This window comes from Symphodus melops, assembly GCF_947650265.1.
Source record: "Symphodus melops genome assembly, chromosome: 13".
NCBI lineage: Eukaryota > Metazoa > Chordata > Actinopteri > Labriformes > Labridae > Symphodus > Symphodus melops.
In genome coordinates this window covers 25585299-25613251 of record NC_136703.1, presented here as the reverse complement: position 1 = coordinate 25613251, position 27953 = coordinate 25585299, and the positions used below count along the sequence as shown (strand labels likewise).

The following is a 27953-nucleotide window of genomic DNA, read 5'->3' as shown; positions in this document are numbered from 1 at the left end:
TAATGACCAACATATTTTCATTTAAAGGAATGCTTTATTGATATCCAAACATGTACAACAAAACCAAAAGTGTTTATAATTCATTCACCATAATCTTTTAAATCGGATCCCTTTTGATTTTTACATCAGCGCCGCCTAGAACCTACATAAAGCTCTAAGTACTCGAAGTGTCCTCCAGCCCAGCTCAGAGCGGGCTCGGCGTGAACTGCAACTTCCCATAGGCACCCAAAAACAAGAGTACATCATTGTTTCCCATCCGTTAAATAAACCCAAAGATGACGCAGCTTTAAACAGGCCACAAACAAATCCTTTCAATCAGTCGTTCTTGAACACAGCGAGATCGAGGGCCGCTTCGCTCTGCACAAGAAAAACCCGATTTCAAGGAGTTCTGAATAAATGTGAAGAAGCAGAAGGTCAGAGTCCGTGAGATTCAGACTTCAGAAAGATCTTGTCGATGTTGGCAACTTTTTTTTTTTTTTTTTACAGCTGATGGCATAATTGTACAAATCTTCTCTTACAGACATTAAGCCAAAAAAATAAAATAAAACAGAAGAGCAAACCTAACAGGAAGTAATTACCTACCAAAATAAAGGATCAACACCAATGACAAAAGAAAAACACACTCGGGGTACGACACACTTGCAGCAGTTTGAAGTTTGTTCATTGTTGTCCAAAACTATCATCTTATTTTTCTAGAGTTTAAGGCTCTTTTATTGGTACAATAGTTCTTTTAAACCTTCATGGGAAGTTTCGGCTTTAATCATTTAATGATCACAAGCACAACAGCTCATATTTCCCCTCACATTTCTACACGGGCCGCAGTGCGCCGAGGACGACAGAAGGGCAACATTTCCACAGACGTGATCACAAAAGAAGATTTATGGCAACGCAAGAGGCAGCGGGGTCGGACTCTCGGGGACTCGGGATTGGCCGACACTTTTAAAACGATTTTGGCAAAATGAGTCACGGAAAAAGTGGCAGAAAACGAGTTGTGGAAATGTCGCCCCTCGTATCAGCAAATTCAGCACAGCGAAGACCGAAGTATTCAAAAGTGTGTTTTTTTTCATGCTACAGAGAAAAGTGCACACCTCTGAGTGTTTGTAAGAGCTTCTGTTTGTCACATTAGAGCACAACGGGTGTTCAGTTTGTTCAGTTTGTGTACGTTTGGCCTCATGCAGCATGTGAGTGTGCTAAAAGGAGTGCAGGTGTGTGTGTGTGTGTGTGTGTGTGTGTGTGTGCATTAAGGGGCGTGTTAGCAAAGAAGACGTTCGAGGACACAACTCTGAATATTTAAACACTAATCCTTCAATGAAACCAGTCTGTACAACTAAAGAAAAAAAAAAAAAAAAGCCTTTTCCCCCCCCGAGCTCATTTCTACCTAACGAGTGAAACCTTTGACGTGAGTAAGGCCGATAAGAGAAGCGTCGACATTCACCAGGTAGTGTACGCAGCAAAGCATCGTCTCACATCCAGAAGAGGGGAACAGCAGCCAAGGTCACGCCCCCTGGAGGGACTCGAGCCGCCCGTCAAACTGACCCATAGTGTTTCATGTTTTTTTTTTAAAGTTTGTTTATTTATCCTCCCTCCTGCTTTTTTACTTAAACCTCCAAACCTGATCACCACCGTCCGGCAGCGTCACTGACAATATATATTTACTCATATATATTTATACATATCGATAAAAGTTATGTAAAAACATTATGCAAAGCAGTGTAAAATAGTTCTTAATACAAAATGGTTTGTTTTGGGGTTTTTTTTTACATCCTGGGGTGTTACACGGGACCGAGGTCGTTTTTTTTTTTTTTACAACTGAGATGAGATATGCACATGCATGTAGCAGTAGTAGGTCTTAAAGGTGGGGGGGGGGGGGGGGATGGGGTGTCCTGGACCCTCTCTGGACCTGACGGTGCAGCCTGCGTTAGTACGAGTCTGAGCCGGTTTTAAGGATACTGTGACGACTTGAGCCGGTGATGTAAGTACATGATAGCAGTCAGAAAGAAGAAAGGAGGTTGGACGAGCACACGAGCCGCCATCTTTGATTACGTCTGTACACTTCTCCTCCTCCTCGTCCCTCGTCACACTCTCAAAACGCACGAGCAGATTAAATACGTTTATGAAAGCCCAAAGTAAGCCCCTTTATTTCCTTAAAGTTAAGAAGCAGACATCTTATAATGCCGCATCGTCGTCTTTGTAACAGTGGAGGGCAGGAGAGGAGTAACGGGGGGGGGGGGGGGGGGGGGGGGGGGGGTTAGGGTTAGGAGGGGGGACGACAACAACAAAACATTGGGTTTTTTTCTTGAACAGAACGAAGGGAGTAGCAGCCGGTCCCACCCCAAACCCACAGGTCCTTCACCTCCACCTGTCGGCGCTTACAGACCTAAGAGGGGGGGGGGAGGGGACAAGTGGGTGGTGGGCGACGTGGCGACGGCGGTTTGATGTGGTAACAGTACAGTCTCAGGTCGTGAGGAAGGTGGCAGCGAAGGAGGAAGAGGAGGAGAGAGGTGTTCAGAAAGGCGGGTTTTCCTGAGTGGGGGTGGTGTCGGTCGGGGTGACGGCCTCGCCGTTTCCTTTGGGGCCGACCACCTTATACTGATATATATGAGAGAGAGAGAGAGAGAGAGAGAGAGAGAGAGAGAGAGAGAGAGAGAGAGAGAGAGAGAGAGAGAGAGAGAGAGAGAGAGAGAGAGAGAGAGAGAGAGAGAGAGAGAGTTAATAAAAGAAGAGTGGAGACAGCAGCGTGATGGATTTGAATGAAGAATATCGTGAGTGGTCACACCGCGTCGTCCCTGTGGAGGCTCTCTCGTGTTTACGGTTGGCTCACCTTCAGGTTCCCCACTCGATCCTCAAACGACTTGAAGGTGGCAGAGTTCCTGCAGGTCACAGACTCAAAGTCACATTCACAGAAAAACAAAAACAAACAAACAACCTAAACAAAAAGGCAAGTGAGCCGCACACCTGAGCAGAAATAAAAACTCTAGAAAAATAAGAAAATGTTCAGATGAGTAAACTTCTGATGCAACAACAAAAAAAAAAAAGTTGATTTTTCTAAAACACTGACGAAACATTAAAAAGGTAAAAATCAAACCCAGAACATCCACCAGACATCCATCGTCCTCCTCCGTCAGCACCCACAGGCTCAGAGCGCAGACAAAGGAGCGTTTTATTTTGAAAAAACAATGACTGTTTTAACAATGATCGACCTGCAGACATAGACGCCTTGTGAGGAAGAAGGCACGCTGTGCTGCTGTGGCCGAGCGGAGACGGAGCGGACGAGTATCTGGTGGAACTGAGCAGGAAGTTTGACTCGTGAGCTTTGAAGAGCGCCACATGTTCAACACGAAGGAGGATGAAGAGGATGAAGAGGATACACTTTGTTTGTTACTAAAGGAACTGTGATTCATCAGATCTCACAGGTCACAGAGTGAAAACATCACAAGTCAAAGAGCCAATCAAAACGCTTGTTTCTAAACAACAAGCTAGCTTTAGGCTCGCTCCATTTAAACTCTCTATAACATGTTAAGGACACGAGCAGGTCCAGAGGACAGCAGCTGATACAGGTCAAAGGTCACAGTGACAGTTAAAGTGAAGCAGGTTTGAGTGTTACTTTACCTCATGGCGGGCATACTTATCGAGTGGCGAATGGAATAGTTGCTACTTTGAAAGCGTTAAGAGAGAGGAGACAGAAGTGCAAGTGTTATAAAGCAAGCAACACGAGGCGCGCACACACACTCACACACACACTCACACACACACAAGTAAACACCAATTATTCCAGATAACAGTAAACAAAGAAAAAATTAAGTTCAGTGTGACTGCCGTCGTGACAAACGGCGCCCTCAGAAGGTCGAATGTGACGTTTCAGAGTTAAAATCAAGAAATTCATCAAAGAAGTTTTACACACAGGACGACATGCTGAGCAGCTTTTTACAGGACGGAAATAATAAACTGATGAAGGATCACAAGCAGAATCAGTGTGTGTGTGTGTGTGTGTGTGTGTGTGTGTGTGTGTGTGTGTGTGTGTGTGTGTGTGTGTGTGTGTGTGTGTGTGTGTGTGTGTGTGTCTCGTCTCTAACAGGAGCGTTAGTCTTACCTAAAGGAATTAGAGAAAGGTAGAGCTCTGCAGGTCAAACCAAGGCAGCGATTAAAACAGAAAAAGGGGGAGAGAGCGTGAGCAGAGAGCAGCAGGAAGTTCAACCCAGAACAGTCACAACAAAAACAAACACACATGTGGGCGGAGCTACAGCAGCAGCAGCAGGGACAGAAACACATCACTGATATCAGTGTGAGTGGAGGAACAAAACAAAGACGTTTAAAACTAAAGGAGTAAAAGAACAAGTGCAGCAGGAAATGAAACGTGCATCATGCAGGCTCACACACACACACACACACACACACACACATGTTGCAGGATGAATGGAAACACGAGAGACGCTGTGATGGGACGGAGTCGGTGGTTCATGTAGGTTCAGAGCGTCGGCCATTTTGGCTGCGTCATACCTCATGTCGCCGAGTCTCCTGCTGATGGCCGTGCCCACCGTGGTGAGCGCTGCACTGGTCTTCTGTCCCGCCTGGGACAGAGTCTCCTGAGTCTTCTTGTATCTGCAGAGAGGAGGAGGGAGAGGAGGAAGGTGGGAACAAGAGAACGGAGAGAAAACAACGGACAAAAGAAAAGAAAAGAGGAGCGATGGTTTGAGAGGAATGAAAGGACGACGTGGGGCGGACAGAAGGAGACGAGAGAAAACAAAAAGAGGAGACAGATGGGAGGAGAAAGAGAGAGGTAAATTAGAGCACAGTAAACAGTAAAACACTTTGAACAGAGATTTAAGTTACTGCTCCATTATTCACCAGGCCGAATGGTTAGTACGCATTTCACACAGTCACATGACACAGGAAGTAAAAACACCAGCAGCAGCCTCTCAGTTAGCCTCATGTGAGCTTTAACCAACACACGTGATCTCAGACTTTTGTCTTTAGATCGTACCTGCACTGATTTCATGAAGAGCTGATTTAAGTGAAACATTTAATGCGCTCCTACATCATTTCTTAAAGCGGACTGCAGGAAGTAGTACTAGGATTTAGTTCCTGACTGAGGTCGAGCATGAAGCCTTCATAGCGGCTGTAAACGGTGTCCGTGTTCGTCTTATCGAGGATTTATTGACCAAAATGTAGACGGGGACATTTTACACCCAGGTTCCTCTCTAACGTCTTTACAGGAGACAAATCAGTTTAAACTGGACATGTAAGACGACGCGAGGACCAGAGATGTCCACAGATTAGACTTTAACTTTTTTTGTCACACAAAAATCCAAGAATAAAGCTCTAACTTTGGAAAAGTGACAGAAGATTTACAAATAAACAAAACTGAAAATAGATATGAAGGAAACCCAGTCAAGAATAAACGAGCCGAAACAAACACTCCTTTGCTAAATGTTAGATTTCACAAACAACCAACACACTTAAAAAGCCAACATGATGTTCTGAACAGATCGAAAAGTCTTCAGAGGGGGGTCACAGAGTGTTAGCTTCAGAGGGGTCACAGAGTGTTAGCTTCAGAGGGGTCACAGAGTGTTAGCTTCAGAGGGGTCACAGTGTGTTAGCTTCAGAGGGGTCACAGAGTGTTAGCTTCAGAGGGGTCACAGAGTGTTAGCTTCAGAGGGGTCACAGTGTGTTAGCTTCAGAGGGGTCACAGAGTGTTAGCTTCAGAGGGTTCACAGTCTTAGCTTCAGAGGGGTCACAGAGTGTTAGCTTCAGGGGGGTCACAGAGTGTTAGCTTCAGAGGGGTCACAGAGTGTTAGCTTCAGGGGGGTCACAGAGTGTTAGCTTCAGGGGGGTCACAGAGTGTTAGCTTCAGGGGGGTCACAGAGTGTTAGCTTCAGGGGGGTCACAGAGCGTTAGCTTCAGAGGGGTCACAGTGTCTTAGCTTCAGAGGGGTCACAGTCTTAGCTTCAGAGGGGTCACAGAGTGTTAGCTTCAGAGGGGTCACAGAGTGTTAGCTTCAGAGGGGTCACAGAGTGTTAGCTTCAGAGGGGTCACAGAGTGTTAGCTTCAGAGGGGTCACAGAGTGTTAGCTTCAGAGGGGTCACAGAGTGTTAGCTTCAGGGGGGTCACAGAGTGTTAGCTTCAGAGGGGTCACAGAGTGTTAGCTTCAGGGGGTCACAGAGTGTTAGCTTCAGAGGGGTCACAGAGTGTTAGCTTCAGAGGGGTCACAGTGTCTTAGCTTCAGAGGGGTCACAGTGTCTTAGCTTCAGAGAGGGTCACAGTCTTAGCTTCAGACGGGTCACAGTCTTAGCTTCAGAGGGTTCACAGAGCTTCAGGGGGATCACAAAGTGTTAGCTTCAGAGGGGTCACAGTCTTAGCTTCAGACGGGTCACAAAGTGTTAGCTTCAGGGGGGGGGGGGGGGGGGGGGTCACAGAGTCTTAGCTTCAGGGGGGGTCCCAGAGTCTTAGCTTCAGGGGGGGGGGGGGGGTCACATAGACCGAGCTCACAAAGTGACTGAATTCTAAAGTTTATCAAAACGTTCTTTACATTTGAATCATTTCAGCGACGCTCGGTCGCTATCTGGGTCGAGTAGTTACCAAACAGAACTTCAGATATGAAGCTGATACAGATGAAACCACAGAACAGAACAGAGGGGAGAAATGATGCACAGTCAAAATAAAGACAACAGAACAAAAACCCAAGTGAAACAAAACCTTAACTCGTCTATTAAAAAAAAGAAACAAACAAAAACAAACAAAAGAGAAAGGGGTCAACTCACGCTTCAGAGCGGGTAATGTCATCCAAAGTGGCTGAGGCAGACACATATCTGAAGACACAACAGCAGGATAATGACACAGGGGAAGAGACACACACTCACATTACACAACCTGGTTCTACAGGCTGGACTTTAAAGGCCTTCAGTATTGAAGTGGGGTAATTAAACAAAACATTCAGTTATTATCTTCACTGAATGATTACAATGAGACGACTAATAAATCTGCTTGATACATCATTAAAACAAAAATTCAAAACTGAATTGTCAGAACTCAGCTGAACTGACAGTAAATCAACAGCAGGGTAGAAAAGCAAGCACAACAAACAGGAACAACAGGAGCTCGCAGAGTGAATGCAGAGACATCAGATATATATAGAAGACTTCCTCCTGCGGCTAATGTTAGCTTAGCTGCTTCCTATGTGCACGGCTTGGTTCTAGGTTTCACCATTCGTACGGTTATACTGAAATTAAGTTGAAATATTCCCTAAAACGAGTAAAAACACTGACAGAGTCAAAGGACTTAAGAAAAGCCTCGAGTTCCCTCCAGGAGGAGCTAACAAACGCCAGGAAGAGGCAACTAGCTTAGCCTGTGCTAGCGCGACCCGACCCAGATCAGCAGAAGAAAACGGATAACGGTGATTTCTCTGGTATTTATGTTCTCGACTCGTCTCGATCCCTAAACGTCTGGTCTCGGAGCACGAGTACGTCTCAGTGCGGCCTCGACTACAGACTAAAACAAGACCAGGTGATTAAAATAAAACAGAGAGTGCACCGAAGCTATAACTCACAGTTTGTCCTGCAGGACGTCAACAAAGTTCACGTACGCTGAGCGAGACAGCGGCACTTTCATTCATCAAATCATTTCTCTGCTTTGTTTGCGTTAAATTCAGAGTCTTTGTGACGACGTGTTTATCTTCAGTATTAAAGACCTGATACAGTAACAAGAGACGGCTCTGCTCTGTACACTGTGACTAACATGGGCACAATGCTGCCGTCTGTCCATTCACCACGTCACTGATGAACACCAATCACAACCATCCATGTCCGTTTGTTAAACACACTGATGGGACAACATTTATGTTTGTATTGTTATGCTAATCAAGAGAGCAACAAATAACCGACTCTCTCGCTCTCCAGTTTCCGAGGCGAAACGTCTTTCTGCCTCCGGCGAAATTTATGACAAGCTGACTTCTCTCTCTCTCACATTCCTATCTTTCCTCCCACTATGTTCCTGCAGCAGCCAGTCTGAGCTGACTGGTCGCCAGGCCTGACCAGGCACATGCATACGATGTGTGTGTGTGTGTGTGTGTGTGTGTGGATGTGTCAGTTATACACACACACTCATTATTTCCTGTACTGTATTTGGCATTGTGCGTGTGCATACAGCGTGTAGGCCTAAACCAAGAATAACTCGCCTGTCTGCCTCTCTAAGCACACGTTCAAAAAGTGACTCTGTGTGTGTGTGTGTGTGTGTGTGTGTGTGTGTGTGTGTGAAAATCCAAGTCAGCTTGTGTGACAAATGTGCGTGTGCTTCTATTTCTGATCCAAAATGGAGAACAAACACTAACACATGGAGACTTGGTGCACCTGCCTCTGTTTGTGAAGGGTGTGTGCGTGTGTGTGTGTGTGTGTGTGTGTGTGTGTGTGTGTGTGTGTGTGTGTGTGTGTGTGTGTGTGTGTGTGTGTGTGTCGAGAAGTTAAGATCAGTGTCAGCAGCTTTCATCCTGTCAGCAGTGTGTGAGCGATCTCGCCAATCCAGTTCACTTCAGGAGACGCCGCACGGAAAATTCCACCAGCTTCTGACCAGATGTTTTATTCTGAGCCAAACAAACAAACAAACGTCTTCTATCTGTCCGTGCCCGTCGAGGGTTAATCTCTGAAACACGCCGTCGAGGAAGTGTATTCACGCCACGATATCAAACACTTTTAACCAACATTATTATTAAAAGGTTGAAGCGTGCACACCGACTCTTTAATCAACTCAAAGAAAAAAAGTTCAAACTTAAATCAGCTTTATAGGACAACAGGAGGCTTCTTGCATCTCCTCCATGAGGTCAAATAACCCACTTTCAAGGTCAACGGGTCCGACACCCTCCGTCTGCACGCTCAGGCTATAACCGTGTAGTCTGACTTCAGTAAAACGGGAATCATGCCGGTTTCATTTCCAGCTCCGACACAAGTTGTGCAGCATTAGTAAAACAAATGTTAATGTTGTTAGAAGCAGGCAGGCGGCGGACTCTTCCTCATTAATGATCGAAACACTGAAGATGATCCGGTGAGGTAAACAACAACAACAACAACAGGATGAAGGATTTCCTTCTGAATAATTAATGTTACTGTGCTAAAAAAAAAAAATCTGGCCCCCCTGAAATCTGCCTGACAAGCTAAATAAAATAAATTCACCGTTTCCTGCTAAACTTCCCATCTTCACCTGACACATCAGCAGGAAAGGTGAAGACATGGTCAGTGGGACTAAGAGCAGACAGAATCGTTGCTCCGGAGAGGAAGCAGAGAGGAGGACGCGTGTCATCAGTTCTGAACGAGCGGCGACACCTGACCTCTGCGAGAGGAAGCTGAAAAAGCTGAACGGACAGAAAACTGAAAAGCAGCGTGTTCAGTGAGCGGCGTTATTATCGACAGGTCGAGGAGGACCGCAACGCCAACGGTACCATATCCTGCAGATATGAATCCACCGTCCTGCTGCCTCTGAATGAAGGCTCAATAATCCGTCACATGTATGACGAGAGCGTAGTCTCTGTTCTAACGTGGCGACCGCTTTGTTTTCAGAGTCACTGGAACATATTTGCTCACAGCTCCACCTCTTCTGTCCGACAGCAGGAGGGTGAGTCACGCGCCTCAGCGGACAACTCAGGAATGTGACTCTTCCTGGATCCAGGACCCGGCCCGAGAGCGAACAAGCCGAGCCGGAGGTGAAAATAAAAAAAGATCCAATCAGCTTCTGAAGAAGCTCGTCGTGATTTTTAACACCACGTGATTTTACGAGGATTCATTTTGATGACCAGCATCTATAAGTGAAAATACAGCAGGCTGCTGTGAGGGAGAGAGAAGGCAGCGTTTCAGACTCAAACCTATCGGGTCCATTTGGACAGCAATATGCACGTTCTCTTCGACCCTGATAATAACTATTTATGGGCCCAAGTCCGACTTTCCATCTGAATAATGGATTTATGTCTTAAAGAGCGCCGCACAGAAGCATGTCGACTGCTAGATTATAAAAACAGATGGATCCCTGGAAGCAGAGATTATCGCTGCTCGTCTCCCGGGCTGTGTGGCGGCCCGAGCTCAGGGTCGGGTTTCAGGTTCTGTAGTGCTGCAGACCTGATAACCTTTCATTGGGGGGCTTTTTGTCCGTACTGGGCGGGACATTGGAAAGTGTCGGAAAAACCTGGATGAGAGGGAGTGCGGAAAGGAGCCACAGGTTGGACTACTTGTCATTATGAAGAAGTGTTTTTTTTTTTTCACTCCGTGCAGACAAAGTTCAACAGCAGCGTTCTCAAACATGGTTAGGAGGTGCGAGCGGAGAAGCGTCGAGGGTGAGTGACAGCCGGGAGCGTGAGAGAGCAAACACAGCAGACGTTCAGACGCCGAGGACCGGCAGGGCGAGCAGGAACTTACAGATCAGAACCGGCAACTCTCTCATTCCACTCGCCCAGTTTCTGAGAGGTTCTCACATAGCTAGAAACAGAGACACCAGGGTGTTAAAAGCGCAGACGGCTTCGGAGCATATCCGAGCAACACGAGAAAATCTGTGTTTGGGGTCAAACTGCCGAGCAGCAGGGAGCAGATCCACATAAATGCACGGTTGTTTTTTTTATATTTCCTGGGATAAGAGCGAGCAGTCCGTTCATCACGTCTGCACAATCAGAGCTTCATCTTCTGTGCGGATACTTGACGAGAACCATCTCTCTCTCTTTCTGCCGTTAGCTGATGAAGCTCCTCCCCCTCGCCCTGCAGGACTTGCAGCTCATAAAACCAACAATGAGCAGAACAATCAAAATGCAGACCACATGTGATTGCAGCTCGAGCAGAAGGACAGTTTTGTTCACTGCTCGTGTTTAACGGTTCTTAATCATGGAGCTCGTTTGTGCAAACAAGTGGAGAGAGGGGTCGGAGGTTTGGTTTCATGCTGGAGCTCACGATCTACTGGACCCGTTAAGGTCGACCTGTTTCTAGTCTGAATCAATCTGCCTTTAGTGAAGCGTTGAATTAAATAAAAAGGTCTCGTTAGCTCAGCTCAAGCTGTTAAATCAGAAGGTTCAGACATCCTGCGTTAATCTGCGGGCTGATTCACACTTTCAGCTTCAAAATACATGAATCATCCATCATCACAGCAGCTTTAAACACATGATGAGATATATATATATATATATATATATATGTTATAAGAGCAGCTTCTAAAGTCGCCTCTGCTTCATTCACACAGTTTGCTGTCAGATTATAAAACCATCTTGTGCTGAAGGTCTGACGACGTTTGTGTGTCAGGATGAGTCACCGTGTGACCGGCTCGCTCTGATAACGCCGTCAGACAAAGTCTTCAAGAAGTGCTGATTCACGCCGCTGTGCTGTCACCAAGGTCCCGGCTGGTCTCTTTTCAAAATAAGAGTCTTTCATTCTAGACGCTTCTTTAAAATCTGACCCGGTTTGAGACATCAGACGGCCGAGTCGTCTCTCTGCAGTCAGAATTAACCCCTTCAATGCCGTCTGTTGTTTCTGGGCGTGGTTTAATGTCGGCTCTCTCTCTTTTTGTGGGAATCATCTTTACACTAACTTTTCTGTCTGACTTTGAAACGTCCTGAGGAGGTTTTTAACTCAAACTCCACTTCATTAGAGGAAATAATCCTGCATGAGATGTTTTCTCTTCTTTAGATTTGATCGTGATAACATGATTTTGTTGTTTCACAGAACTGGTAGAAGAATGTGAAAGCTGACTTCCTGTCCCCACGTTGTGAGTTAAGACGATCCAGCGCGCGCTGTACTTACGCGTTGGAGGTCTGAACGTCCTGCCAGCTCTTGCTGATGTTCTGCTTGAGTTCATTGAGCGGGCTGAGGCCCAGTTTCCTCTTCAGCTCTGTGGCGTGTCTCTCTTTGGCTGAAAGAACCTGACGCAGGGTGTTGATCTCCTCCTCCACCTGAAACACAACGCACCAATCAGAACGAGTTTCTGCTGCGGGAATATTTTTGATTTAAATCATTCGCCGCCTCTCGTTGCTTGGGAACTCGTGTTGTGTGTAAACACTGCCGACAAATCTGACGGGAGCTCTGATTGGAGGGAAAGTGATTCCCCACAGTAAACGCAAACCTCACGTGGCTGCTGGGCTCGTACCTTGCTGAGCTCGGTGCGGAGCTCCTCTGCCTCTTCCTCCGTCAGACCGGGCGGGAGAGGGTTGACGACTGAGTTTCCCACCGCTCCCTCCACCGGCACGTCGGACAGGCTGTCTGAAGGATCCACGCCGAGCCCTTTGTTGGGAGAGTTCAGGTTGATATCTGGGACGACGGGAGAGAAGAGGAAGGAAAGATGTTAATGGGGAGAGTGAAGGGTAAACGACACGCTCAGATCAAGTGCTGAGAGCTCAGAGTGGTCGGCTTAAACGATCCCTTTTAGTATCCGTTTCACACTCACACATGTTCAAACGGAAGCCAGGAGAAGGCGTGCGTTTCCAGCAGGAAGACAAAGAGGCAATTAGCTGAGCCATAAGTTCAACTGCACTCAGAGAGAGAGAGGAGTAAGAGGCTCTCTGTCTGGAAACCGTTTTGTTGTGAAGTAAACAGGAAGATGAAGACGAGCAAACATCAGAAGGGTAAAACAAACATAAAGGATCCTTTTTTTTTTTTTTTGCTTTCGACCAGATAATCTATTTCTCTTTTTAAAAACAGCTTCACTGCTTTACTTGGCATCAAAGTTTAAATAAAGTGAAAACAAAGCGGTAAAATGTGACTGAAAGCATTTTTACAGTCGGACTCCCCAAAACCAGTTAAAGACCAGTACAGACCACCACTGAGAGGCAGCATGATTACTGAGATAAGGAAAACATCACCTTTCTAAAAGAACCAATAACTTTAATACACTCATGATAATAATAAATAAAATTCTGGTATCATGACACATCTAAACTATTCTGTATATCCAATCATATCCAACAGAATCCGTGTTTTGGTCCAGCTCTAGTCGTCCATTATAACAGATCTCAGCATCTCTGGGACATGAAGAACATATTGCATCATTCACCCGAGGACACAATCACATACTTGGCAGCGACACGAGCTGGGCACCGCCAGAGCCTGCATGGAGGAGAAAAAAACAAGGGCAAGAAAAAAAAAAAACTGTGGCTAAAAAAATCCTTTCTGCCGTCATTGTGCAACATTAGAATCATTGTTGTTTAGTAAACGAGCCTGTTTTGATGCCGTGCTTGCAAACAGCAATTTTCACTGCAAACCAACAAACACAACAGGCATTGTGCTGGAGTGGAGCGTCAGATTTCTACTTCCTAATCTAAAATATCAAGGGACAGTATGCATGAAAAAAAAAAAAACACTGAGATGGCCTTTACGCCTTGTTACACAATGCAATACTGTCAAAACACATCAGACAACAACAGTCAGAGTATCTGCAGGTCCCGTCATGTTTCTGTCTGAACAGAGACAAAACACACAGAGCAATAAATAAACTATAAAAAGATTCAAGACAATTAAGTTTCTTCACAGCCTCCAAAAACCCTGAAAAGCAGCACAAGCGACGCTCTGTGTTCAAGAGTCGCAGTCACAACATCCGCGTACGGGCTGGCCTGCAGATATGGCGGCTCCGCCCTCGAGGTGCATCGATTCAGAGCGGCTCGCAGCAGCGAGGTCCATTCGAGACGAAGCTCTCCAGAGAGAGAGAGAGAGAGTAGGAAATGTCCAAGAAATAAAAATAATAACATTTTCTTTTGACTCAAAATGGACTTAAAGGATAAAACCCGCATTGCTTCATCATCCTGTTTCACCAGTAGTCTAACTGGTCTGTAAACACTGAAGCATGTTTGTAATCTCAACCACACCCCTTACTTGCTGCTGCATTGCATCCTGGTCTAATTCCTGCTGCTATGGAAGCACATATCATCCTCCGTTTGACTGACGTATTATATAACCAAAACTTAATATTTACGCTTGCAGTAAAAATGAAAGAGCAGAGGAAGAAGACAGGTCACAGACACTCGTACATGTTCGTATTTCAGGAAAGACTTAAGATCAAAAATCGTGACAGGAGGAGTGTCACGTGAGAGTGTATCAGACTGAGAAAGTCCCTGACCCGGATCAGGCTCAGGCCTGACTCTCAGGTTTCACATCATTAAAGGAGCAGCAGCAGCAGCAGCAGCAGGGTGGACACGGCCTGGTTCACTCCACTTTGTTTCACTTCAAGGCAGACTAATGTGGGTTACCATAATCACTTCTTTCTCAAAGTGCTCGCTCTGAGTCACAACACGACCCGTCCATCATGGCCGCTCATTAGTCCATAATGGAACAGAGCCAGGGTTTGAAGGGTGGATATAACTCTTTAAAGGGGACTGTGAAGCTGGAAAGATCTGGGAGAGAGGAAGTGACCGTAACATTGATTCATCACATTATCTTGATGCTATCCTTTACTGATAATAAATAAACAGTAAAAAGGTGAAATCCTTCCTTCGTACAGTTAAAAGTATTTTATTATGATTTTGTTCCTGAAACATTGTCAGTGTATTCGAGCCGCCCATTTATCGATAACTGAAAAGAAAATCCTGATAAAGTCTTCGTCTGGCTTTATTATTATTCCTCATCATTGCACTTTAATATATGCATCACTGATTTTTGCTCTCTCTCCATCAATACTGCTCACTTACACCCGTCATCACTGTTTTTTTTTGTTTGTTTTTTTGCACATGTTCTCCGACTCCAGTAAAGTATGTATACATTCAGTTAAACATCTCTTTTCTGACTAGTTGGACTCTTTCAGTTAGATCCTGGTGTATATATTATTCTTAGATGTATTATTGTGTATATGTTTAAGGCCTTTCTTCTTTGTATTCCACGCTATATTGTTGTGTTACTAACATCTATATATCGCTGTGGTATCAAACAGGTCATGACAATGTGTGACTATCAAATCTTCAGCTTTAAGACAACCCTAAAAGTCCCAAGAACAAACTGCTTACTCACAGACAAACAGAAGTTCAATGTGAAAACTTAAATGTGCCAATAAAAGGTCAAATCATTTTATTTTATTTCCCCATTGGGGATCAAAAAAGTAATATCTTAAATATAAGAAACAGTGAGGGACGTACATCTTCACTTTACTGGTTTATTATCATTTATCTTCATAATATTATTAATAACACGATCCTCAGAAGGGCCGTCCTGTCCGGACCACAAACATATTATTCGGATTTATTATCATAAAGTAAGAGTCCTCATTCACACACACACACACACACCTTAAGGTGCTGGCTATAACACGGTTAAATAACATACATTCTAGCTAGCTGACTAGCATCGGTGGCTAACTAGCATCAGTAGCTAACCGTTTACCTTGACTGGCGGGATCCATGACGTCGATTTGTCACCGTAGAAACTTCCCTTCTTGAAAAAAAGTTCAAACCGACTGACTGCAGATTCAAACAGAGGACTTGTTGATGTATTTTTTCAGCTAGTGTGTGTAAATCTTCCTGGCTCGGGAGGCTGCTGGCTCACACTCAGAGAAAGTCGTCGACAGCCCACAACGGCCAACTCAGCTTTAACTGCTCTGACTGTGAAGTTAGCGGAAACCGCAGAGTTCCACATCCGGTGAGGAATTTCAAAATAAAGACAGAGATCAGAATCAGCTTTTTTTTGGACATGGAATTTAACTTCGGTAGACTGTGCTCTTTCTGTACAATGTCAACTTTAAATATGAACTATTAAACAAAAACATATAAACAAGATAGCCATAGAAAATGTAAATTGATAATAGATGTAAAAACAGTTTAATTAAATTATAATTATTATCAAAAAAAATTTTCTCGTATTAAAAAACAAACAAAAACAAGGTTAACCTGCACAGCTCTGTTAGTCAAATATTGAATCTTTGTTTTTTCATATATTGTACATAATTTTGTGTTTTGTTTTTACTAAGCTTTAGTAATGTTAATGTATGTTTTCCATGCTAATAAAGCCCATTGAATTGAATTGTATTGATTTGACAGAAATACACTGCTGCTACCGGAACTTCTATTATCACTACAGTCCGGTTCAGCTCCTTTAATTGGCGTTTTCACCGTCAAAAGTTGCAAATGGTACCAAAATAAGAGATCCGTTCCGTCCTACTGTTTTGGTTCCCTTCTGTCGGGTATCTGTCCCTGATAGGACAGGAGGACAGGATAACACTTCATTGATTTAAACAGAGCAGATTACATGAATAAAAATAGAATTATAATATTGAAGTTAACTATACAGGGGAAAGTCGATGTGTATAACTTTCATGACTTCATAAATATGGGAGCGGGGATCTATCAAAAAATTGCAAGCAACCATTAAAAAAATAAAATAAAAATAAATAAAAACTAACTTTAAGTGTCGAGTTTAATTTCGTGCTTTTATGAAGAGGCGCGTCCACGCGAACAGGATGTCACGTGACTTAATTCTAACGCTTCACACATTTCCCGAGATTTCCCATTTCCGGCCTTGGTCAAATGACGTCCCAGACAGCTGTTGACGAAATATTTTGGTTGAAGACCTTTATTTATTGATTAGCTCTTTAAAGATTTTGAATGAAGTGGTTTTACAACAACCACTCAGTTTTTTGTTTTTTTTCTTTAAACCGTAATTTAAAGCCACAGCGTATGAATGGATGAGTTAATACTGATGGACACTTTACCATCAGTGTGTGAATGTGTTGTTGTGACCTGCGGTGTAAAAATCAGGTTGAGTAGCCAGAAGACTAGAAAAGAACAATACAAGCTCAGCTCCATCTACGGTGTATTTGTGACTGGGACACACAGGCACTTCTTGATTGAACAAAATTGATTTAATCTATAAATGTATCAAACAAACAAAAAAAACCCATCTCATCACAATCAGAAAATATCAAACACTCACAGAAGACATGTAAAACTTTCCGGCAGAGAAAATAACTTCAGCAGGAACCAAAAACAGTGAATCACATTGAGCATCTAAATCAAACAGTCCTGTAATGAAAGCACACTTTTAAAAACACACACACACACACACACACACACACACACACACACACACACACACACAGCTCCTCCCACATGATGAGGCAGTAAACGTCTGATCTGAGATATTCTCACAATCAGCAGAATCTATTCAAGTAGAAGCTCTCAGTGCATCAGAACCTGCAGTAAACAAAGAGCCATCAGGAGTCCACATGCTGCTTCTTCTTCTTCATGTTCTCCTTTAGAAGCAGAGCGGGACTTTCAGACACGACGTCACTTCACTGACGCAGCGAGGCGCCTGAAGAGTAAAGATCAACTTTATTAAGTTTATTGACGTTGACATGTGGAGCGCTGATGGCCTTTCTTTCCAGATTCAAGTCACGTGGTTGATTTATAAGACTTTAAACTGTCTCTGCAGACCTGCTGTAATTACACAGTAGTACCACTAGGTGTCAGCAGAGCTGACAGTAAACTGACAGGTTGTGTTCATGGATTTTAGCATGGGGGGGTTAAGTTTACTATGACATACTCAATCATTGGCCTTAATGTGTGTGTGTGTGTGTGTGTGTGTGTGTGTGTGTGTGTGTGTACCTGAGCGGGGCAGCAGGGAGGACGGATGTGTCTCCTGCTGGTGTTTATATGAGAATGAAGCAGCCGATGTAAGACCAGACTCTCTGCAGGATGACCAGGAAGGCGAGCAGGTAGAAGAGCAGAGTGATCACCTGAAGAGAGGGAGAGAGAGAGAGAGAGAGAGAGAGAGAGAGGGAGAGAGAGAGAGAGAGAGAGAGAGGGGGGGGGGGAGCGTCATACCTTTAAATATAAATGAAGTGTTTATGCTTAAACTTCCAGGTTACCTGTAGGGTGCTCATCCCCTCATGATGTTCGTTGATGTTTTCCTCTTTCACTGGATCAGGAGCTGCACATCTTTCCTCCTCCTCCTCCTCCTCCTCCTCCTCCTCCTCCTCTTCCTCCTCGTTCTTCATCACACCTGAGCCTCCGTCGTTTAAGTCCCGGGCTCCGCTCTCTGGCTGCAGAACGGCTCCTGCAGGATCAGGATGCACGTGGTCTCTCAGCAGGTCTGCAGCTGGAGGAAGAGGGACCGGTGTCGTTGGTGCGTCTGTCTGAACTGGTTCCACTGGTGAGGGCGTCCATACTGGGATCATGTCTTTGACTGGCTGTGCTGCAGAGTCCTGGTTCTGGGTTTGGGTTTGCTGATGATGTTTTGGCTCTACGTTCTGGACTGGGGTTTCTGTGGGTTCTTCTGGTTCTGGTTCTGTCTCAGGTTCTTCAGGAACGTCTTCTACAACCCCAGATGGACAATTAGGTTCAACACCTGTGTTTCTCAGCGTCGAGATAAAAGACGTTTCTTATCACACAGAAACTCTCCGTCTTACGTTTGGGGAAGTCGATGCTCCTCAGAGCTCGCTCCTGTCTGCTGAAGTTAAACGTGTAGTCACTCAAACTCTCGTAACCCGGCGTCAGAGTCTCCGCCGGAGAGAAGCTGGCTGCTGCCAAAACCCTGCGGACAGGAGGAAGAGGAACACGGAGAGGAAGTGTCGTCATTAAAACGACTTCACCAGAAACACAAACTAGAAAGGTGAATCATGCAACGTTGACTCGAGCGGAACACTCACTTTGTCACGAGCGCTTTCGAACTCTGAAGGAGGAAACAAAAAGAGCGATCATTTTCTCTTTCACTGACAAATATGGTTTAGAAACTTCACGCCCGAGCGTGCAGAGTCAAGACAACACCTGAACAAAAGCCGCCACGTCCGGCTCCTCCATGCTGCTCGCCGCTCTCTCCATCAGCCTGTTGTTGGCCTCCACGCCGTCTCCATAGCAACGTATCAACGACTGGGCGCGTCCCGTCTTGTCGTCCCGCTCGGACGTGATCCGCTCCATCATGGCCTTCAATGATCAAAGACTCACATTCTCATCAAACGACCACATGTGCAACGATAACTTTACAAAGCACGAGTGCAATGACATAAAATATATTTATTTTATTTTTTTAAAGAGAAAAGAGGCGGAGCCAAACCTTCCTTCTCTCGTCCAGGATGGACGACACGTGATCGAGCTGCTCACACACTCGCTGTTTCTGCGTCTTGGAGTTTTCCTGCAGACAAAGACGACGTCGACGTTATGAAGGAACTGGAATGAGTCCCGCCCCGACCACGTGGCCCCTAACGGCCCCCAACACAACCATCTAATTGTGCCTAATTGAGTGTTTGAGATCTGTTTGGGGATCTGTCCTCATGTGGACATTAACACACCTCTATGTCTCTGCAGGTCTGCTCCAGGTCGTGGATCACAGCCTGCACTTTGTCGTTGTACGCCTTCAGAGAGCTGACCTCCTCACTCAGCTCATCCTGGGATTCAAAATTAAAAAAAAAAAAAGACACAACAGATGTAAAGTATGAATTTTAAAAAGGTGTAAAAAAAGGTGTTGAGAGTTCTTGTTTTGGACCTTCTGCAGCTGGTAGACGTCGCTCAGAGGAGCCACCTGACACGACTGATGAGCCCCGAACACCTTACACAGAGAGCAGGTGGGAAGCTTACAGGTGAGGCAGTAGATGTTCACCTTCTCCCCCTCGTGGTCCGGACACGTGGGCTCAGCAGGAGAGGGGGGAGGAGGGAGGGCGCTGGAGACACACACACACACACACACACACACACACACACACACACACACACACACACACACACACACACAGCAGGTATTTAAACATACATACATAGGGTCCTGAGGGGCTGCAGCTGATTCCAGCTTTCATTGGGCGAGAGGCGGGGTTACACCCTAGACTGTTTGCCAGCCAATCACAGAGCAGCAGACAACCAGAAACACTCACATGCAAACGACTTGGAGTCAAACCAACAACCGTCTTGCTGTGAGTCACGTGGTCATGACACCTGTCGCGGTCTCTCCTCACCTTGCAGCCTTGTTGTTGTAGTTGGCGACCTCTTGCTTGTAGACGTCGATGATGTTTTCCACCAGCAGGTTCCTCTGCAGGCCGAAGACGCCGTGGCGATCCAGCACCACCTCGTGTCTGCAGGACGGGCAGCGGAAACGCCCGCTGTTTATCATCATGGTGGTACGAGCGTGGAACAGGGAGGGCTGAGGGGAGACGGGGGGGAGAGACACTTTCAGCATCCTCAAAAACAGCCCTGTTGCATGCTGGGAAATGTGATCTGATGTCTGCAGAGTGCTGAACATGTAAAGTCCGAGCTGGTTCAGGAACGTCTCCTGCTGACAGATAATTCATCCTAAATGATGAGAATAAATTCATTGAGAGGAAGTTGGAATTAAAAACAAACACGTGGACAGGACAGTTCAAGATCTCAGTTATGTCTTTAGAAAAATAAAAAGGCAGCAAAGAATTTAGCAAAATTCACAGTCGACGTATTAAGTCAGGAAGTCAAAGTTAGTGAAACGAATGGATCTTGAAAACAGAGAGTGAAGAAGAGACTGATGGAAGGTTAGAGGGTCGAAGCGTCCTGAAATAGAGACCTTTAATGATCGTCAGCTGCTGCAGGACGACCTGACAGAGGATCAGAGCGCAGAGGGGGAGAGAGAGAGAGAGCTGGGTGATAATAGGCAGGTCAGCTTTAATGATTGATCGAGGTGTTTAATTAATGCTTTTGGGTTTTTTTTCTCCTGTTATTTTGTCCCTTGTGTCTCCCCGTAGATAGTGGTCCTCAGTGTCTCCCTGAAGTCTCAGTGATGTTAAAGAAGGACTCTGTTGCATCTTTGAACGTCTCATTTCACTTTAGCTGTTAGCTTACATCTCATTTCATTTTAGCTGTTAGCTTACATCTCATTTCACTTTAGCTGTTAGCTTAAATCTCATTTCATTTTAGCTGTTAGCTAACTGTCTCATTTCAGTTTAGCTGTTAGCTAACTGTCTCATTTCAGTTTAGCTGTTAGCTAACTGTCTCATTTCAGTTTAGCTGTTAGCTAACTGTCTCATTTCACTTTAGCTGTTAGCTAATTGTCTCATTTCAGTTTAGCTGTTAGCTAACTGTCTCATTTCACTTTAGCTGTTAGCTAATTGTCTCGTTTCACTTTAGCTGTTAGCTAACTGTCTCATTTCATTTTAGCTGTTAGCTAACTGTCTCATTTCACTTTAGCTGTTAGCTAACTGTCTCATTTCACTTTAGCTGTTAGCTAACTGTCTCATTTCACTTTAGCTGTTAGCTAACTGTCTCATTTCACTTTAGCTGTTAGCTAACTGTCTCATTTCAGTTTAGCTGTTAGCTAACTGTCTCATTTCAGTTTAGCTGTTAGCTAACTGTCTCATTTCACTTTAGCTGTTAGCTAATTGTCTCGTTTCACTTTAGCTGTTAGCTAACTGTCTCATTTCATTTTAGCTGTTAGCTAACTGTCTCATTTCACTTTAGCTGTTAGCTAACTGTCTCATTTCACTTTAGCTGTTAGCTAACTGTCTCATTTCACTTTAGCTGTTAGCTAACTGTCTCATTTCACTTTAGCTGTTAGCTAACTATCTTCTGCAATCAGTGATGCCTCCAATAAAAACATATGACCACAGGGAGGTCAGTGACTCCTGAAAGGGGACATTGCCAAATGGTGTGTGTGTGTGTGTGTGTGTGTGTGTGTGTACATCAGTGTGTTTGTCACATCATAACATCGACTCCTGACCGACCTAAACAACAACAACTTGTGCAAGCCTGTGAATCCAGCAGGATGCAAGAAAGTCCCACTTTGTATTAATGGCAGTGTGTGTTTCAGTCCTCTCAGGGTCAAAGGTCAAAGGTCATGAACATGAGCCGGACAGCGAGGGAGAAGTCTGCACAGGTTGGGTTTTTCTCTGGTTTACATTGAAATGTTAAGTGAAGATGCAGGTTAACACACGTGTGAAATGTGCTGACTCGTGCGTGTTGTGAAACCTGACCACGAACGGCAGAGACGATAAAGAGAGCTGGAGTCAGATTCTGAGAAGCCTTTCAATCAGATGGTTCTGGTTGAACGCTGAACATGTGACCTGGGTGGAAAGCAGAATCTTCTGGCTCTTTTATTTTCAGCTAACGGAGAGAACTGGATCTTTGTGTTTACGGATGTGGTTAAACGGAGGAACAGAGCGCCACGCTCGACTGATTTGAATGAATTAAATCAAATTACGACCCTCAGAATGATCCGGATCATTCCTCATTCAGACCTCACCTGAAGGCCTCAGACTCAGACTCCAACTTTTCCTCGAGCAGAACCATAAAGTCGAGGTGGACGGACATCAACTTTGTCATTTTTTTGACACACATATTTTTGTTGCAGGGTTGTCATGGTAACACACAATCTAAACATTAACAGTGAATGAAGGTCATTCTGTGTCCATGATGGAACCAGTGAAACATCCACTGGTCCCATTATAGACGCAGATAATCCACTCTGCAGGCTGCAGGCTTTAAGTGTGTGTGTGTGTGTGTGTGTGTGTGTGTGTGTGCGTGTGTGTGTGTGCATTGTCCGAGACCTGGTAGAGCTCGTTGGCACACTTCCTGCAGAGGTTGTGTTGGCAGGGCAGGATCACAACGGGTTTGTTGAAGAGCTCCAGACAGATGGGGCAGATCAGCTGTTTCTCCAGCGTGGCCAGAGCCGCCTCCCCCTCCGCTCCCCCGACGCCCTGCAGGCAGCTCAGGTCTGCAGGCAGAGACACGGCCGCTCCGCCGCGCTTCACCTCCTCCTCCTCCTCCTGATGACACCAAAACACATTATCAATGTGAAGGCCCTTCATGCAGCACACAAGGTTCAAGGTTCAAGGTTCAAGGTTCTTTGTCAATTCCAAAATATGTCAGACATACAGTGAAATCGAAATTATGTTTCCCCCCTCCCCACGGTGCAATGTAGATAAAAAAGGTAAATAAAATAAAACAAGGTAAAAAAGATAAATAATATTTACATTAATAAACCTAAATGTGCAAAAAGTACTAAGTAATAACATTTATGGTAAAATACGACACAACTCTACACACCTGGATACGATGTGTTTATTGTCCTCCTGGACATGTTACATGGTTTACAGCTTGTGTGGATGTGAACACGTTTTGTCTGCTCACGTTTGTGATGACTCAGTCTGATTGGTCAGTTGAGTTTTTCCAAGATGTCTCCTGAAGTCTTGACTTCACAAAAACACCTCATGATGCTTTTAATCAACTCCAAACTCAGCTGAGAGATCCGGAAGATTTCAAGAATCCTACTTTTTTTTTTTTTTTTTTTTTTTTTTCAGCTTGTATTTACAAAACCCTGATGACATCACATCACAGTGGGGGATTTAATTTGCTGGTATCATTTGGAATTTATAGAGTAATGCATGTTAACCAATATCTGCCTTAATCAATCAACACACACGCCTCCTGGAAAGCTTTAGAAAAAAAAACCTCTTGATAAATGCAATTAATGCAAGTTGGATTTTGTTTTCTAAGCAAATAAAATAACTATTTTTTAGAAGACAAACATAAAAAAAAAAACATCAAAATGTGCAACAAACGTTTTACTCACATTTCTCTCCATCTGTTTGGTTTGTCAGCAGTCAGCTTGTCTGTGTCATTAAACGATGGGGTGACTGTGCAGATAGTCTCACTCCTCGGGCTCGTCCTCAAAAGAAAACTAAAAGGCTTTTTTTAAATTAAAAAAAAAAAAAAAAGATGCATTTATGTTCCCTCTCATCTGCCGTTTTCCAAAATCACAGCAAACTTGAGGTTCTGCAAGAATGAGCGAAACATCAACTGAGAAAAAAAATCCTGCAGGTAAAGAAACGCGTCTCTGCACATCTTTTCTTTTTTGCATCCACAGATCAATAAACATGCAGGTTGATTGTTCAGGATTTGATTCTCTCAGTTGTCGGGTTAGTTCTGCAGAAACCTGCTGACTTGAAACGCTGTCTGTGTCGTGTTCTGGAAATACCCTCCTCACTCAGTCTGTCGGACAGTTTCAACATCGGTTGTCAGATTTATTTAAAGCTTAAATGTCTCTCTGAGGTTGCGTGCTGCTTTGGATGATCTTCGCATTTCCAGTGTAAAAAGGACACAGCTTTCATCAGCCCAAGTAGAAAATAAGAGTCCTATCCAAAAGAGAGATGAAGTATTGATGGGGGTTCTCTTCAGCTCCTGGGATCCCAAACGCTGAGCACTAAATCTGCCTGGAAGGACATCAGGACAGAGTCCGGCCCTCGTTCACGCTGGTCCCAGTCCTCATCGTCCAACGATCACTCTGTTCCTTTTTCTCCACACAAGTAGAGAGACTGCTGTGTTTGTCTGTTCACAGCCTTCCTGACATCCACAGCCAAATGTGTGTGTGTGTGCGTGTGTGTGTGTGTGTGTGTGTGTGTGAGAGAGAGAGAGGGGATTTGAGTCAGGGAGGCAGTTTCAAGTTTCAGCACAGTGCCTCTGAAATGATCCCAACACACACACACACACAAACCAAATCAGGCAGTGACTGGTATGTGGACAGATTAAGACCAAGCCAGGCTGTGCTCTTTCTACAGTTACACACACACACACACACACACACACACACACACACACACAGCGTTTTAATATGACCTGATGATTAGCACATTAAATCTGACACTGTGATCACCAGCAGAGTATAACCTCCCTCATTTAATAAAAACAATCAGCATTTAATAAATGGTATCATTCTAAGTATTTATATATATTATCATTTGTCAATTGATTTTATTACTTTTTAAATTGGAAGTGGCCTTTTCCATGAAGGTATTTTTGATTTTCTGAGTAACATTACATCACATATCAAGAGGTTAAACTACGAGGCGTCCCACTGAGACATTATGCATCTTTTCAGTACGTAAACATGTACTGACAAAAAAAGAACCCCCCCCCCTAATTTCTGGATTATTGTTAAATCAAAATCAGAAATTAGCTTTACATTAAAAATAATTACACAGAATCACCCTGTGTTGGTTTATAAACTATTTGATTTTAGTCAGAATGTTATTTAATGGCAAATTTAAACTTGAGTTGTTATAAAGGGATTATATCTAAATTATTAAATATTATCCATATATGTATAATTCTTGTTACTTAAATGTAACATCGAGAAAATCTTATATCGAGAAGTACGTTTACATTCGAAGGTGTTGCGCAGGGCAGCTAGCGAGGTCGCCTTGTTTTCACTTAAAAAGGTCAAACTGCCTTCAAGGTCACATTTCATCATGTTCCTCGAACTCCAACATGTCTGTCTACAAACCGCCCAAATGATGAGAGAAGTCCATCCTCTCCGTCTTCTGCCTGCTCCACTTTTCAGAAAATGTGTGATTTCCCTTCATGACATCACAAAGGGCAGTAGCCCCTCCCCCAGGTGGGTGACACTCCCACAGCTAGGTGTTTGTTCTGCCCTCTGAGTCTGCCTTCTCACCGTAAACAATAGGACATGGAGCCAGAAAGCAGTGAGTACACCCGAGCCCTTCCAGAGAGGGGGCGTGGTCAGACACAGCTCATTTACATATTTAAAGCTACAGACACAGAAACAGCCTGTTCTGAGCAGGGCTGAAATAGAGGGGTTTATAGACATGATCAAATACAGGATCAGAGTGGATTTACAACAACACACTTCACACACATGATGAAGAGGAGCGAGGACACTGATTTCACCTGAAGAAGAGGAGGAGGTCATGTGACCTTTAAAGGTGATTGTACAGAACTAATAGCTGCTTTTCTGCTGTTTAATGAAAGAAACCCACAGAGACAAAAGAGGATCTGAAGCATCAGAAACATTTATTTTACAACAGTACATCATACTTCATTTATCCACAGGTCTGCCTGACAGACACAAACATTATCAGCTCATGCTAAAAAACAGAAAATCTCTACATCTCTATGTACTGTGTCACTGCGTGTATGTACAGCAGGTCGGCCATTTTGACATTTCAGCGCCAAAACGGTTCACATCTAACGCTCTATACATCCCCCTCCACATACTGGCTAGTCGTTACTCAGTTATTAAAATCATAAGAAAAATAAATAAAATAATGCTTCGATATTATCATCTGGTCGCTATATTCACACTCACATTAGTTTCTGGTTATTTACGTCGTCGTTTCAGAGCTAACAGCGGAAGGTTTGGAGCGTGACGCTGTTTCGTGTTTAGCGGGGAGAATTAAAAAGGAAAGAGAAGCTTCGTGTGGCGTTGACATGAAGCACAAAGCTAAACGACGGAGCGTCTGAGGGCCGAATAAAAACTCTGTAAACTTTGGTCCAAATTAAAAACTGGAAGACAAAGAAAAACAGCAGCTTCTTTCTTAACAGGATGGATAATTACTCTAAAATTTACTGATTAGAAATAGAACTTGTTAGTTTTTTTTTTTTTTAGTTAAAGCGATGTTTTTAACGTTAAAGATAATACATTTAAAGAGTTTTGAGTTTTTATGAAGCTGCAGATTTCCTTGTAATTTGTAATCAGCAGTTTGGAAATTACTTTTCGTTATGATATGTAAAAATACATGATGAACAAAGAGTCTGATTAAAAAGTAAGAGACAATAAAATAATCCTTTTTCGATGAATAAGTGTGTTGTTGTTGTTTTTTTTGGTATAAAATCGTTGACACAAACAACCTCAGTGTTCCTGCGTGTTCTAATTTAAAAAAAAAAAAAAGAAAAAAAAAGAGCTGCAGTGCTACTCGAGTGAAACAACCGAAAGTAAAACTAGAAAAAAAAAAAAAAGGTACTCTAACTTATCGGTGTGATCGTTTTAAAAACGGTGCCACACTTAACGAGTAAGACTCTGGATACCGACGCCGTCCGTTCGTCAACAACATAAATAAGAAAAACAAAAAGACGACGAAAAGCAAATTTCTACAGAGACGGAAGAAAAAAGAAAAACTGTGAAGTCAAAATCTAAACATTCAGTTAACGCGACGACAGAATCTCACCAAACAAAAGGAAACAAACTAAACAGAGAGAAAAGGGCTCAATCAGTGTTCATGTGTCTGTTCTTCATCGTCCACCTGTTGTGTTTCTAACAACACAGGACTGTGCAACGGCTCTCTCACACACACACACACACACACACACACACACACGGAGGAGGACGTGTCGACTTAACGCAGAGGAGGAAGAAGAGAGCGAGGGGAGAAAAAGGAAAACTGTGGATTAAACTGCACAACGCGCCTCGATGAACATATGGAGAGGAAAGCTCCACGAGTGCGGGGCGACTTGACGCCATCTTGTAAATGGTGTTTGGACGGGTTCAGTCGTCCACGTGGAGCCTGGCTGTGTTGTTTGAACGCTTTATTAAATGTGCGTCTCCTGGATGAGCTACAGACGGATTTGAGCCACGTTGATTTCATCTTCCATTTCCAGCTGTCGGTGCGAAGAGAACGCCGCACGCTCGCCGGTTCAGGCTCTACTCTGGAGGCGTGTCATCTCGCACGGTTTACGGGTAAACAAACATGGCGGACAGCCCCTCCCTCGTTGTGTGAACACGTGTTCTACTTTTCTGACGTCCGGCTGTGTTAGTTGTGCTTCCTGCTCGAGTCAGCTCGCCTCCTGATTGGCTATTGTGCTGTTCAGCAGAGCGTGCGCTCGGCTCTCTTCGGATTGTCTGATCAGAAATGTGTTTCAAATCGAGGCGACGTCCTGATTGTCTTCCAAGCAGGTCGGGGGGGATAAAATCACTGTCAACACGCCTCGCAGCACGGGGACATCTGAACACATCACCTCACATACTCGAACCTTTAACACGGGTTCTTCAATATAATTCTTTTATCTGAAAACTGTTTGACTTCCTCCTCCTCTTCCTCCTCCTCTCCTCCTCCTCCTCCTCCTCCTCCTCCCCTTCCTCCACAGCAAATCTTAAAATCAACAAAAATATGAAAAACATTTCTTATGGTATATTGCCTGTGTGTGCAGAAAGCTGGAAAGAGTGTGTGCTCAGTCCGTACATCTGTCCTGTGATTGTGCTGGAGCCGGATGTGTGTTTGGTTACTTGTATGTGAACTGTGTGTGTGTGTGTGTGTGCGTGCGTGCGTGTGTGTGTCTGTCTAGT

The 27953-nt window shown here is 44.3% G+C and overlaps 2 protein-coding genes and 1 long non-coding RNA gene across 11 annotated transcripts; all 3 read right to left on the bottom strand.

Annotated features, from left to right (window-relative positions):
- Positions 1 to 14: 14 nt before the first annotated feature.
- tpd52l2b (tpd52 like 2b) lies at positions 15 to 15554 on the bottom strand. 9 transcript variants are annotated; one of them, XM_079359812.1, is made up of 9 exons: positions 15315 to 15554; positions 12100 to 12260; positions 11757 to 11905; positions 6759 to 6806; positions 4498 to 4599; positions 4091 to 4117; positions 3610 to 3654; positions 2777 to 2870; positions 15 to 2589 (listed from the first exon to the last, which is right to left on the bottom strand). In XM_079359812.1, the coding sequence occupies exons 1-8, from the start codon at positions 15331 to 15333 to the stop codon at positions 2807 to 2809; spliced, it is 615 nt and encodes a 204-aa protein (XP_079215938.1). In that variant the 5' UTR covers positions 15334 to 15554; the 3' UTR covers positions 15 to 2589; positions 2777 to 2806. The 9 variants fall into 9 exon arrangements, with proteins under 9 accessions (XP_079215938.1, XP_079215933.1, XP_079215934.1 ...); XM_079359807.1 differs by having other exon boundaries at positions 2822 to 2870; XM_079359808.1 differs by having other exon boundaries at positions 2822 to 2870; positions 3610 to 3651.
- LOC306834069 lies at positions 15 to 27953 on the bottom strand. The gene is made up of 2 exons (XR_013780439.1): positions 27691 to 27953; positions 15 to 2058 (listed from the first exon to the last, which is right to left on the bottom strand). It is a non-coding gene; the product is annotated as an uncharacterized lncRNA (long non-coding RNA).
- LOC306833790 (tripartite motif-containing protein 54-like) lies at positions 16781 to 24273 on the bottom strand. The gene is made up of 12 exons (XM_079359325.1): positions 23448 to 24273; positions 22423 to 22641; positions 19870 to 20054; positions 19407 to 19581; positions 19213 to 19308; positions 18978 to 19055; positions 18692 to 18847; positions 18574 to 18596; positions 18334 to 18458; positions 17794 to 18239; positions 17531 to 17661; positions 16781 to 17237 (listed from the first exon to the last, which is right to left on the bottom strand). The coding sequence occupies exons 1-11, from the start codon at positions 23457 to 23459 to the stop codon at positions 17575 to 17577; spliced, it is 1602 nt and encodes a 533-aa protein (XP_079215451.1). The 5' UTR covers positions 23460 to 24273; the 3' UTR covers positions 16781 to 17237; positions 17531 to 17574.